The 13174-nt window shown below is 48.2% G+C and overlaps 5 protein-coding genes across 5 annotated transcripts; 2 read left to right on the top strand and 3 right to left on the bottom strand.

Annotated features, from left to right (window-relative positions):
• Positions 1 to 2182: 2182 nt before the first annotated feature.
• On the bottom strand, positions 2183 to 3225 carry N7529_010516 (uncharacterized protein; the record flags this gene model as incomplete). The annotated part of the gene is made up of 4 exons (XM_057246043.1): positions 2183 to 2856; positions 2889 to 2913; positions 2967 to 3070; positions 3123 to 3225. 4 exons carry the CDS (start codon positions 3223 to 3225, stop codon positions 2183 to 2185), a joined length of 906 nt encoding a protein of 301 aa, XP_057094306.1.
• Positions 3226 to 4503: 1278 nt separating this feature from the next.
• On the bottom strand, positions 4504 to 6052 carry N7529_010515 (NADH-quinone oxidoreductase subunit D; the record flags this gene model as incomplete). The annotated part of the gene is made up of 3 exons (XM_057246042.1): positions 4504 to 4541; positions 4602 to 5322; positions 5390 to 6052. The coding sequence occupies 3 exons, from the start codon at positions 6050 to 6052 to the stop codon at positions 4504 to 4506; spliced, it is 1422 nt and encodes a 473-aa protein (XP_057094305.1).
• A 420-nt stretch (positions 6053 to 6472) lies between these two features.
• Positions 6473 to 7721, top strand: N7529_010514 (DNA-directed RNA polymerase core subunit RPC40; the record flags this gene model as incomplete). Its single annotated transcript, XM_057246041.1, has 3 exons — positions 6473 to 6517; positions 6569 to 6673; positions 6747 to 7721. The coding sequence occupies 3 exons, from the start codon at positions 6473 to 6475 to the stop codon at positions 7719 to 7721; spliced, it is 1125 nt and encodes a 374-aa protein (XP_057094304.1).
• A 250-nt stretch (positions 7722 to 7971) lies between these two features.
• On the bottom strand, positions 7972 to 9542 carry N7529_010513 (NEDD8-activating protein UBA3; the record flags this gene model as incomplete). Its single annotated transcript, XM_057246040.1, has 5 exons — positions 7972 to 8729; positions 8781 to 9077; positions 9128 to 9207; positions 9322 to 9423; positions 9475 to 9542. The coding sequence occupies 5 exons, from the start codon at positions 9540 to 9542 to the stop codon at positions 7972 to 7974; spliced, it is 1305 nt and encodes a 434-aa protein (XP_057094303.1).
• Positions 9543 to 9878: 336 nt separating this feature from the next.
• On the top strand, positions 9879 to 13172 carry N7529_010512 (telomere length regulation TEL2 family protein; the record flags this gene model as incomplete). Its single annotated transcript, XM_057246039.1, has 6 exons — positions 9879 to 10713; positions 10765 to 11115; positions 11174 to 11260; positions 11316 to 11853; positions 11908 to 12624; positions 12689 to 13172. 6 exons carry the CDS (start codon positions 9879 to 9881, stop codon positions 13170 to 13172), a joined length of 3012 nt encoding a protein of 1003 aa, XP_057094302.1.
• Between the last annotated feature and the right edge of the window lie 2 nt (positions 13173 to 13174).

Genomic DNA, 13174 nt, shown 5'->3' with positions numbered 1-13174 from the left:
GCTGAACTACTCCAAGCAGGGCAAACCCAAAACTCGGTGACCCCGAACAGAACAACTTAACGCAATCAATGGTGCACGAATTGCTGAGCCGCAATGTACGCTCGGTTATCCCCGGATTTCATTAACGAAAACACGAGATGCAGCGGCAATTTCATTGGAAGCAAGTCTTCTGTGTACAGTGATCAACACGCCACTCTGGCGGAGGCTGCAACATTCAAGCTGAAGCTCTGCTCAACTACGAAGAAATGATTGAGATTGCAGCGTGTTTTTTTGATCTCCGAATCAGAACCTGACAACTGTCCAGCGGGAGCATGTTGGGAAAAAAACGTGGGAAACCTGCATGCACTGCGCCACAGTGATAATTACGTAGGGGCGTAGCGCTCAGGGCCGTATGCCTAAAAGAACAGCATCTAAATCGGTAAGTAATGAAGGCGACAAATTCTATCAATTGGCATGGGTGCGACGGGAAAATGAAAGCGATAGCTAAAAGAATAATCCAATGTTATATTGATTCATCTCTGTCGTTCAAACCAGGAAGCAAAACGGTAAGCTATGGTAGCCCGCACAAATTCAACACTTCCTCACAAGCCCAACCGGGCTTTCCTCTAGAATTAATGATTTTGATTGTTCTGGTTCTCAAGCAATCTCTCTCTTTCTTCGATGTGCTCAAAAAATCGAGCCTTTACGCTCCTTAGTTGGGTCAATATATACTGCCTGCTCTTCCAGCTAAGTGATTGTTTCAGCGAGCTCTCAGTATTGCGATAAAAATGATGCCAGTCCATTGGATCCACCGGTGGAAGCCACTCGGTCTTCATGCAACTTTCGTCTCGAAAGCGCCGTCTCCAATAGCCATTAGGGATCATCGAGAACCACTGTGGGAGTATCATTGAGAGGTTTCGTATGTCCGATTTGTGTTCCAGATGATCTGTGATCATACAAACAATTTCAGCCGGGAGAAACACTTTTGGGGCGTTAAAAGCCGAGTGGGATCGTCGCCTCATCTGACGTATCGGTGTCGAGTGTTGAGGTCTTGACTTAATCTTCCTGATACTGTTTTCGTGATTGACTTGTCTTGAGAGTTTTTCACCGAGGTAGGAGTCATTCAAAGTATCTAAAGTGAGATATTGAAGAAGCTCACGCTTTGGTCTCAGGTGATAACTGCTGACTTTGCCGAGATTGGTGCAAAACTGTCTACCGATTTCAGTCGCAAACGTGGTCCACACTCTGTCCCCATGGGGAGTTTTGTTTAGCATGTTCTGCTTTACCTTTTGCTCATACATTGCCGTCACCAAATTTGCAATATTCTGCTTGAGCAAATCTCTGTCGACGACTTGGGTCATGAGGTGCCAGCATCGCTCGTGCATGTGAAATACAAAATGATAATCCGGCCAGGGAACAAATATATGCTCTTCTGGTGTTGCCTTGATGCTCGGGTAACGGCTATGATGACCACGGAACAGGATCATCTTGTTTTCATCTTGTGGAAGTGTAATATGAGGCAAGTCCCTAATTGATCCAGTGCCAGAAAGGTGGAAGGTTGTTGATCCCGGATCAAACCTGGCGAAGACTATGCATTCGAATGTAAGTAGCTCGCACTAAAAAGTACCATGAAGGAACACCAATGGGGGAAGAATTCAGGCCGACATTCTTTAGATCCGATGGGTTTTTGCAAGCCCATACATAATCCCCGCAGCTTATGTCGAAAGCTGAGTGTCTTTTGTAAACGTGAGCAAAACCCTTATCAGATGAAGGCCAGATTATCCTGCTGCATAAACCGCAGGCAATATCCAAAATTGGACGCTCATTGTTCATTTCGGTATTACATTTTGGTAAAGATGGCCTAGGTATTTCAGTGGTATTTCATGAGGGTCATTAATAGTCAAAATCAGTAGCACGAGAAGAATTTCTGTTGATGCATAGTCTGAACGACAAAGAAAAATGACCTAAGTCTTACCGTTTGATATGGACATACTCCACATGCTTCCTATTCTCAGGCATACATATCTATATTTGTAGCGGTCATAGACCCTACCTTTTCTCGATTTTAGTCTAATGTCCAATCTAATAGAATTGAATACCACCTTGATGAGCCTAATCGGATTGAAATGAAAAGGAAAGTTGATCATTAAGTTGACGACTGGATGTAAAGAGGCGACTGAAGCTCACTTTATCAAGCAATTATTTAGACATTTGCGTCTTTAAATCCCCTGAACACCCGCTTATGCTGCTCCAAAAGAACCAATGTTACCATAGTCTGTGGTCCCAGCCGAACAAAACTAGGTGTCCACCCTCGAAAGATCCATCTGATTCCCTCAGTCGCGGTGAGATCCTTGATCACTTGCAAAATCCCATATTTGCCTGAAGACCCCATCAATTGAGTCTTGATAACATCGATCGGACTGCACAATGTGGTAGCAACCAATGCTGCCATAAATGAAGCCAATACATGCAGCCCGGGATGGTCGTGCGAGATTCCCGTGCTTACAGCTAACAGATCCCTGAAACTATCATACGAAGCAAGCTGGCAGCTAGTCATCAAGCCACAGCGAAAAGCGTTAGGCCACAATCCCTGTCCGAAAGCTTTCCATCCTTCTTGTCGTTTGATCTGGGCCCACGCATCGAAGACGTGTCCATAATTGCGCCGAAGATGGGCAGGTAGTGCGCCATCGTTCTGCATACGGACGTTACCAATATCTGAGGCGTTGCCGAATATTGCGCCAATAAATCCGGATATTCCTGCTAGTAGGCCACGAACTGGTGGGGAGTTTTGAATGTTATTTGCCTGGGTTTGCTCTTTCAATGTTTCGTAGAGCCCAATACGGACTGAACCATATGTTACTATTGAAGGAATCAGTGCTGGACAAAATTAATGAGCTGGTTGAAATTACATTGTCTCATAAATCCTGCTGAGAGCTTTATATGGTCAGTTTATTTTATCCTTATACATGCCACTTGACGAGACTTACCCCTTCATATAGTGCAATTATTCCCTCTCCTCGAAAAATTCGAATGCAAGTCGTAATAGTACCGGCTTTCGCCACTCTAGAATCCATCTGCATTCTCACCTTGACTTTCTTCTACTCAGCTTCAATCTCTCGTGCGGCTTCTGTACTTCCACTCACTCAAGTCCAGAGGGTGAGAAACAAGCACAGCCATGCATGACGCAGAACCCCCAAACCATTTAGGGTAAATTATTGTTGAAGAAGGGTCTCTTGCTTGGGCCATACTGATTCGAATATCTCCAAAGACACTTAGTTTTCTTCTTTCTGGAACGTTTTGCATCTTCTTGTATATCGCTTGATACCATATAGCCGATTCAAAGGTCCTCACACAAAGCCAGCCTCGGTGCGGAGTTTACCGAACCGCAGATCTCCAGGGTATATGTATGGCATCATTTCGATGCGTGTTGTATTTATCAGCAACCGTTTTAATGCAAAAAGGACGCAAAACCAAGGTGAATATAGCATGGTAGGGGGTTTTGTCCTGCTGCCATCGAAGGACCAGGTCCAAGAGAAGATACTCTGTCTCGCTAAAAAGAGACGCAATCGACAACTATCGTGACGACAAGAAGCGTAAGGAATTACAAAGTCTAGAGACGATCTGTACCTAGACAACCACTCGGACTATAGATGCTTAGCACTAAGGACCATTAGGTATTGCCGTACGATAAAAGTGACAATATAATGTAGAACACCTAGACGTTTAGGCTAAAATTAGGAGGCTTGTGCGAAAAAAGAATGCATAGGATGCTATGATCTCGGGATAAGCCACGATAACTGCTATAGGCAGTAGGTCGCTATTAAACGACATCTTAATAATGAAAGGCCGTTTTATGTGGTATAATGAAGTGTGAACATCCGGAACAATAAGAGCGAACTAAGCAACGCAGGCACGCTGTGCTTCAAAAGCAACGGGTTGATGAAAAGAGATGGAAAGAAAGAAAGATACCGGTGAAAGTTAGCGATGTTGATTGTATCAAAGTCCTCATTTTGGTCAAGGTCTACTCTGGTGTGTGGGTGACTATCTCTTGGTTGCTTTGTATCATGAGCATTGAATATTACAACCAAAGTGATTGCCTGGCACAATTATAAACTTACCTAGTAGGGCAAATACCACATGTTATAACAAACAACCAGGCAACAAATTGATGTTAGTTAGTATCAAGGGTAACGGCTACAATAGGAAACAAAGCTCAGACAAAGAATTGGATGTTCACTATACACAGGGCTTATTTGAAGCAGCAGTAGGGAAAAAAAAACAGACACACAAAGGAGAATGACAGGACATAATAGCACAACGCCATGGGAAGAAAACATGGGACATTTGGTACACCCTGGCCAGCGTCGGAAGAGCCAGGATTTACAGATCACATCAAGGGAATAGGTGGTTCCTCTTTTCTGATTTTTCCCCAGCACAGGCGAATCTAACCATCTAAGAGGGTGCCATTGGAAGACTTTCTTCAGTTTTGGTTTTTCTTTTTAATTATTGCGTTGCCAACATGTTTTACCGGTCAACCTCACCGAACACCAGATCCATAGTACCTAAAAGTTGAATGTTAAAATATGTATATGGGAATGAAGCAAAAAAGGATAGGAACTTACCAATGATAGCGACAGCATCGGCAAGAAGGTGACCACGAGACACCTGATCGAAACCACCCAAGTGGGCGAAACCGGGAGCACGGATCTTGCAGCGGTATGGGCGCTCGCTGCCGTCACTGACAAGGAACACACCCATCTCACCCTTAGGGGCCTCAATGGCAGAGTAAGTCTCACCGGGGGGCACCGAGTAACCCTTGGTGAAGAGCAGGAAGTGGTGAATAAGAGCCTCCATGTTCTCCTTCATGGCGGCACGGGGAGGGGGCGAGATCTTGTAGTCCTCAACACGGACGGGGCCAGCGGGCATCTTGTTCAAGCACTGGTGGATGATGCGAAGAGACTGGCGGAACTCCTCCATGCGGCAGAGGTAACGATCGTAGCAGTCACCGTTGACACCGACGGGAACGTCGAACTCGACTTTATCGTAGGCATCGTAGGGCTGCGACTTGCGGATATCGTAGGGAACACCTGATCCACGAAGCATGACACCAGTGAAACTCATGTTGAGCGCATCAGTGGCGTTGACAACTCCGACACCTTGGGTTCTGGCCTTCCAGATACGGTTATCTGTGAGCAATTCTTCGGTCTCGTCAATGCGGTCACCGAACTGAGTTGCCCACTGGTAGATGTCGTCAAGGAGACCAATGGGGATATCCTGAGACACACCACCGGGGCGAACGTAGGCAGCGTGGAGACGGGCACCAGAGACACGCTCGTAGAACTCCTAAAGCACCGGGTGTTAGATATCAAGGCCTAGCCGGGATAGCATTTTATAGCATTCAATTGCTTACCATGAGCTTCTCACGCTCTTCGAAACCCCACAGGAAAGGAGTAAGGGCACCAACGTCCATGGCGTGGGACAGAACGGACATGAGGTGGTTCAAGACTCGGGTCATCTCGCCGAACAGTGTGCGAATCCACTTAGCACGCTCGGGAATCTCAACGTTCAGCAGCTTCTCAACAGCCAGGGAGAAGCACTGCTCGTTGGTCATCATGGAGACGTAATCCAAACGGTCGAAGTAAGGCAGAGCCTGCATGTAAGTCTTGTACTCAATCAACTTCTCGGTACCACGGTGAAGCAGACCAACATGGGGATCGGAGCGGACGATCTCTTCACCATTGAGCTCCAGAATCAATCGGAGCACACCGTGAGCAGCAGGATGCTGGGGACCGAAATTGACAGTGTAATGACGAATCTTGCGATCGATCCCTTCGGCCTCAGATTCAAGACCAGCAGCATCGGGGTCCTCGGGTGCGGGCTTGTTGGCGAGGGAAGTGAAAGTCGGGTCGGTCGGCACAAGTCGTGTGGCCTGGTAGCTGGCAGCCTCTGCATGACGGCGAGGAACAGAGGTGGTTATCGAGCGGGAACGAGGAATTGATGTGTTCAACGAGGAGGGGCGGAGGCAGAGCCTTTTGGGCGCATTGCCCGCCAGGCGGGCGAAAGAAGCGGCCATGGAGGATGGATATTAGGGGTTCCGAGGGGGAAAGGAGGGGAGATGATCCTCAATCCAGGCGCATTCAATGGGTGGAGATGGCTCGCTACGGGAAAGGACTGGTGAATTGAAGTTGGCCCGGAGTCGCGCATTTTGGCTCGTCACGTGAATAGCTGCCGGGTCATCAGCCTGATTCTGGTTGGCTTGAGAGGTTGACTATACTGCGTTGACACTAGCGTCGTACTATGCGTAATTTGGCTTAGTGCATTCTTTTCCTCACATAATCAAACAGTATGCAGCTCACGTAATTCATTTTTTGTACACAGAATAAAGATCCATTCCTGCCTCAGGCAATCTAGAAAATTGCTTCGAGAAATTCATCTTATCGGTGATCGCGGATTTTACCTTCAACCTTCACCAAATCTCTAATAATTGCCCACCATGGCACCTCTTGTTCCCTCGCAAGAGGAGCTACAGCGTCGCCGTGTATGTTCAAAATAATTGATTGTAAACAACTACAAATGCTAACAGTCCTAGATCATCGGTATCAATGCTGAAACTGTCACCAATATCCCCTCCACAGATTTTCCTGGACATTGGCCCGGAGAGTCGCATGGTTGGGCCCTTGATGAATTCCAGAAGGTATGTGCTGAAGATTCTCCAGGAAGTTGTCCTCTGCCATACCCAGTAGATTCTAATCATTTGCGTCCAACAGAATTTCCGGGTCGAATTCCACCAGAACGATAAATTGGAGGCTTCTTTCTCGCTGATCGGACTCGATGCCTCGGTCGCCAATGCTTTCCGCCGCATTCTCATGGCCGAGATCCCAACTATCGCCATTGAGGATTGTTTCATTTACAACAACACCTCCGTCATTCAAGACGAAGTGCTCGCACAACGACTAGGCCTGATCCCGCTGAAGGGTTCCGTCGAGGGAATCAACTGGATGCAATGGTTCAAGAAGGCATCAGAGGACGGAACTGGAGAGGAAAACGGCACCTTCGATTTTAATACCATTGTGCTCCACCTCGATGTGGAATGCTACAAGAATGAGTACGCAGCCAGTGACGAGCAGGACCCCCGCAAGCTCTACACCAACGCCCACGTTTACGCCAGGGACCTCATGTTCACTCCCGTTGGTCGCCAGGAGCAATTCTTCGTCGATGATGGTGCCATTGCGCCCGTCAACCCGGATATTCTGATTGCCAAGCTGCGTCCTGGTCAGGCTATTAAGATGGAACTGCACTGCCAGAAGGGTATTGGTGCTGATCACGCCAAGTTCTCCCCTGTTTCCACTGCCTCATACCGTCTCCTGCCTGATATAAAGATCGAGCGTCCCATCCTCGGAGAGGATGCGAAGAAGTTCGCCAAATGCTTCCCCAGGGGCGTTATTGGCCTAGAGCCCGTCACTGCCGCTGAGGCCGCGCAGCGCGGAAGCGGATACGAGGGCCACGCCGGCGAACAGAAGGCTGTCGTCAAGGATGCGTTCAAGGATACCGTCAGCAGAGAGTGTTTGCGCCACGACGAGTTCCAGGGTAAGGTCAAGCTCGGAAGGGTGCGCGATCACTTTATCTTCAACGTGGAGAGCTCTGGTCAGTTTGACAGTGACGTTCTCTTCCTCGAATCCGTCAAGGTTCTGAAGCTGAAGTGCAACCGGTGGAAGAGAGGTTTGACCGACTTGATGGGTTAAGCAATCGGCCTAGCACTCTACACCTTATTTATGCATTCTCGGCGTTGGATATATTGGCTACGTTTGCGCTGTACATTTACGAAAAGTTTGGTCAGGGCTTCGCCTCACGAGGCTGGAGTGTGGATGTTGTTAATTGTCTTGAAAAAATAGCAGGTCGACGGCTATCCTATGAATTCTACACATTTAACTGAGGCTAACATTCCGGTCATAAAGTATCTGGTAATCGTAAATATCCCAAGAACAAGAATGTCTACGCTTGATTGAAGTCAAGACGGAAGCGGAAGTCAATGGTGTAGGCCGGGTCGCTAACAGCAATCTCCTGGCCATCCTCGAGCAGCTCTGCCAGTTTCAGCTTCAAGTTAGGTCTCGTCATTTCCTCCAGCTGAGGCGGGAAGCGCTGGTAGAGGGTTTTCTCTTCTGTTCGCATGCTAGGTTTCTTCAGCTGAGACTCGGCCCTCTCGCCAAGGCTTTCGATAAATTCACCCAGCGTGATATTGGGATCCACGTTCAACTTCCGGGCAAGGTTGCCACACACCGGGCAGTCGGGCTTCTTCTCCGCCTCGAAAGTGTAGGTGTACACCCCTTCCTCGCCAGCATACATCATGTAGTTGGATAGGTATGGGTTGCAAGAGCTGGCGATCTTGAGCACCTCAGATGTTGTGGATGCCGCAATAACAGCATTCGTTGATGCGATAGCAGGTATGATGTTCTTGACCACGCCCTGGGTCATCTGGAAGGTCACACCGTGGATGTGAAAATGCTGTGCTCGTTCATAGGCGGCATTGTACACCCACGAGATATGTTCCATATCGTCGCTGTCGAAGGAATCATCTTTACGCTTCTCTTGCCATGCGATCTGGTGGGCCCACTCGATGCAATGTTGAGGCTGGCGTGGGATGGTGGCAATAGTGCAGAGAGGGACTGCTGGACGGGGAGCGTGCATATCAAGTTGGCATTCAATGCATGATGAGAGTGTGGGCAGGATCACACGTGCTTGTCCCTTGAAACCTGGTCTAAGTTTAGTCTTGTCTTCGGCTAGACATCAATGTGGGACCGTACCTTCAGTTCCGCCGTCAACTAGAGGCTTCAGACTCTCAGGATCTTCCATATCAACCATCGAGATCAACGTAGCATTGATCCAGCGTCGAGCTTCGATACTGTCCAGTCCACAGATGATAATCTTAAATTGCATATAGTAGTCTTCATCCTTATCTTGGATCTTTCCAACATAAGGTGTAATGGTGACTCCCTTGACTCTCTTCTCCACAAAAGCAGCGGCAACCTCGGCTTTCGGTTTTCCGATATCAGCCTGGCGGAAAAGGAATTGCCGGTTCAAATTTGAGATATCAATAGTGTCTGTTAAACGTGAGCTTCTGACCTTGACGGCGTGGATTGAGGACACATACCCATGTCGATAACGTGGATGTCTTTGAAGCCCGACAAAGCCAAATTCTTCAAGATCTCACATCCTAGGCCTCCAGCTCCGCTGAATTTAGTCAGTCATTCAAGTCGGTAGAACATCAAAAAGTCATTAGGCAGACACACATCACTCTAAGTTTCAAATTAGCAGAAGTAATGTCTCTAGGATAAATTCACCCACAGAATTTTAGAAGATTCAAGAGACTGAATAGTTTCGGGGCCAGGGATCCAGTCTTCGTCTGTATAAGGACCCCGCTTGCTTAGGACGTTGTAAAGGTGTTTCCTGTGGGGTATTAATGTGATGATTGAGAGCATCAAGAGCCTTGCGACTCACCATCGGCCTTGTTGATCCACATAAACTGGAGCTTCTTGGCTTCCGGGGGTTTCGACGTCAACATCCATTTCGGTGGTGTTGCTTTTTGCAAGTGACTGAGGAAAGTAGATAGACCCGGTTCACCTGGTATCAAAGTCGTGATCCGCGGGTCATTCAACCTGATGATTTTTCTATGATTCGCAGACAAAAAAAAGTATTTTCGGAATCAGCTCAAGGTTAGATACAGATCAGCTTGCCGATCAAGTCACAAAAGCCCATAAGTCATTGAGAAAGAGAAGGCCGAAGTGACAACACTCATCGCGCGTAGGCTGGAGCCGATGACTAATAATATCCCACCCGCATACTGGAAACTTCACCTCAGAAACAAGCTGTCTTCCCCATCGGAAGTGATATTTGTTTCAAAAATGGAGGGACTTTTGACAGAAATCAAAACTGCGAGGCATGATACAGACTCCTTTGTTTCCCCTGCTGCCGAAGGCCAGCGTGATGAAGCTGCAAAACACGACCTAGATCTCAACAACCTATCATCACGTCACGTTATAGATCTACTCAAGTCGAACCCCGATCGTGAACAGTTGTCTGCCATTTTAACATTTATCGATCCTTTCAGCAAATCCAATGCTACAAGGGATTTTGATCTCCGACTTGCAAGTCCCATCACAGCTCAAATTCTCCATTTGTTAGTCAGCATCACGATCCCAACGCATTGGAGATTGTTGGACACCAAAGAGAGCAAAGGAAAAGATGCCAAATCCCGAGGAGCATTATTGAGATGTCTTAGCAGTGTCGCTGGGCTTGGCTCCCTGGTGGCTCAATTGCGGACTCTAATCAGTGCCGCACGCGCTTCCTCCCAGCAAGCCCAAGGCTCAAGCAGCCAGTTCGGTATCCGGGATGTTTTAGCCGTGCTTGCTGCTTTGATAGAGCCGAACGATTTCATATTTCGTCTTTCCTCCGACATATTGAAGATATATGACAACAAGACTCGACAGCAAGTTGCGTGGAGAGAACTTGTGTCGCTTGTTGCCGCCGGCAAGATTCTATCGACAACAGCCGAAGCTATTACTGTTCTCGATGAACCGCCGATATCTTCAATATCCTGGATCGGAAATGGCTCTCAGTACGCGGTATGGATTGGTCGCAATGTCTCTCACATGGCAGTTAAGATCAACCCGCATGACGAAAGCAACTGGACGTCACTTGCTCTCTTAACAGGACGAGCTTTGAGTCTTGGCTATACTGGTGAGTATGCTGTGATGCCTTGGTTGACTATTCCAAGCTAACATTGCTTAGATCAGTTGGTCAAAGAGATATATTCAAGTCTACTCCTTCGGCAGACCGTAAACGAGCCTTTCGCGTTGCTCTTAAGCCAACTCCGACAGACAGAACAAGTTTCGTTGGTTGAAGCAATCTTCCGTGATGTACAGCGCAAGTACTTTTCGGACGATCTATCCGGGTCAGTGGGTCAACCAATTACTTCATCGGAGACGATCAGAGGGGTGGCAGCTTTGTGCTCCGCCGTTATTTCTTGTCGGCCCAATCTGGAGGGGTTAATAGTGGAATGGCTCTCAAAATCCCAAGGTGGCTCGATAACCACATTGGGACTCCGTCGTGCACTGCTAGCCACTTATAGTAACCGCGGTGGTCAGTCTTCTTCAACTTTATGCAGGAACCTAAGGAACCAAGCTAATGACTGCCATAGATGTGTTGAAATCAATCCTTCACCGCAGCCTGGAGCAATTCGGAGATAATTTCTCTATCAAACATGTGCCGAATGTCGTTCAGAATGGTTAGTCAACCCGGAGTACTTTGTATACTAAGAACCCGTGTCTAACATTTACTAGCAACTGCACAAGTTATTCTCCTTTCGGCCGGTCAACTTTATCGGCTAGATAAAACGCAGGTGCAAGAAGCGGGCCGATCAAGCGCGTTTTTGAATGCAGTTTCCAATCGACTGGCTGCGTCCTCGAACAGAGCACGCTTCCTTGGCATGATTGTTGGGACTGGAATTTCTGGACTCATTGAGACACCAGACAAAGCGCTCAAATTCGATCTTGAGGAAATGCGAAGCGAGGAGGCCCATTGGTACCTCAATTTAACCGAAGTCCAAGACGATATCGGCTCGTCTGAAACAATAAAATCATTGCAGGATACACAGCCGGCAAGGCCAGAACCAAGCCGCTCCAGGCCTCCAACGAAGGCGAAACCGCAGTCCCAACATCAGGGAACAAGCAAGATTGTTGCAATCGAGGAAATCGAGGATACTGATGAAGAGGAAGAAGAAGATGACGATCTCATCCCGTACGAGAAGCCAGACGACGATGCATATGACTCTGATGAAGACCCCACGTTGATTCAGCGAAACAAGCCAATAGCGCCTGTGTAAGTATTAGCTTGGTTGAAATTAATCAAGTTCAACAAGCTAACACATATTAGATATATCCGAGATCTGATCCCAGGTCTTAGAGACACGGAGAATGTCGAACGGCATCACCTTGCCATAACCACGGCCCCGTCCCTAATTCGACGTAAGATCGGATTTGGAACTGAGCTTGCTGAACAGATTGAGGAACTGGCTTTGACCCTCGTGGGTCTTCAGAATGACAACAACCATCCGACATTCCATGAATCTCGCCTACAGAGCATGATTGCCTTGATAGTGTCACAGCCGTTCAAAATGGGCCGCTGGTTCACTGCCATCTATTTCGATGGAGACATATCCCAAGTCCAAAGATCTGCCGTACTCACAGCGCTGGGTCTGAGTGCCCGCGAGTTGGCCGGTAACGGAGAAGACGATGCCAAAGCACTGCGTCTACCAACCACCGGCGATACCTCATTCCCGTCCAAGCGTCTCTCACCTGCCCTGGAAGCCATGTATTCCCAGTCGAACGAATCTCCTATCGCAACGCTCACACGTGAAATGTCCCGCACATCCTTGCAGCCACTCGCGGCGAACGCAGCAGATGCGATGACAGGTCCGAATGCTCTCAAAGTGCGCACTTTCTCCTCGCGCATGGAAGTTGAAAAGAAACGCCAGCAGCGTGACACCCAGCGCCAAAATGCTACCGTTAAAGATCTACATAAGGTGCTCGCGGAGGGCTTCTTCTTCCCATTGCAAGGCCGATTTCAAATAATGATGCTGCAGTTCTCATCGTATGTGACATCCTTCCTAGTATGATTCGGTGAACCATGCATACCAATACTAACCTGATTCTAGATCTGCCAGTTCCTCTTACAATCCTTTCTTCATTCCCCATCTTCTCACCCTTTTTCTCCAAACCCTGTCTCTCATCCTCTCCACAACAGGTCCACACACCCCATTCCTCCCCGGCCTCACTCACGAAACAATGTCCCTTCTCCTTTCACTCCACACGGCCTCGGCATCCAACGAGCCAACAGTCACTGCCGCACTGCTATCGCTCTTCCTTGCGGTAGTAGATCTCAACATTGCGTCGGGTTCGAATGGCGAGGAGCGTCTTGTTACCGAGTATGCGACGCAGGTAATCGAGTTGCGCGAATGGGCTTCCCAGATCTTTGACCGGACGCCGCCCTCTGCTGCGCGGGCTGATCCCAGCTCGGCCGTTACTGATCCACAGGAGCAGATACGTACGCTTGCTGCTGGTGTCATGGTGCGGCTTGGTGAGATCATGGAGCGGTACCAAGGTCGACTAATGGGTCTGCATTCTGGATTTAGTTATTAGCT

This window comes from Penicillium soppii (genome assembly GCF_028829465.1).
Source record: "Penicillium soppii strain IBT 18220 chromosome Unknown utg000007l, whole genome shotgun sequence".
Taxonomy (NCBI): domain Eukaryota; kingdom Fungi; phylum Ascomycota; class Eurotiomycetes; order Eurotiales; family Aspergillaceae; genus Penicillium; species Penicillium soppii.
The sequence above is the reverse complement of the archived record's forward strand: the minus strand, read 5'-3'. Positions and strand labels throughout refer to the sequence as shown.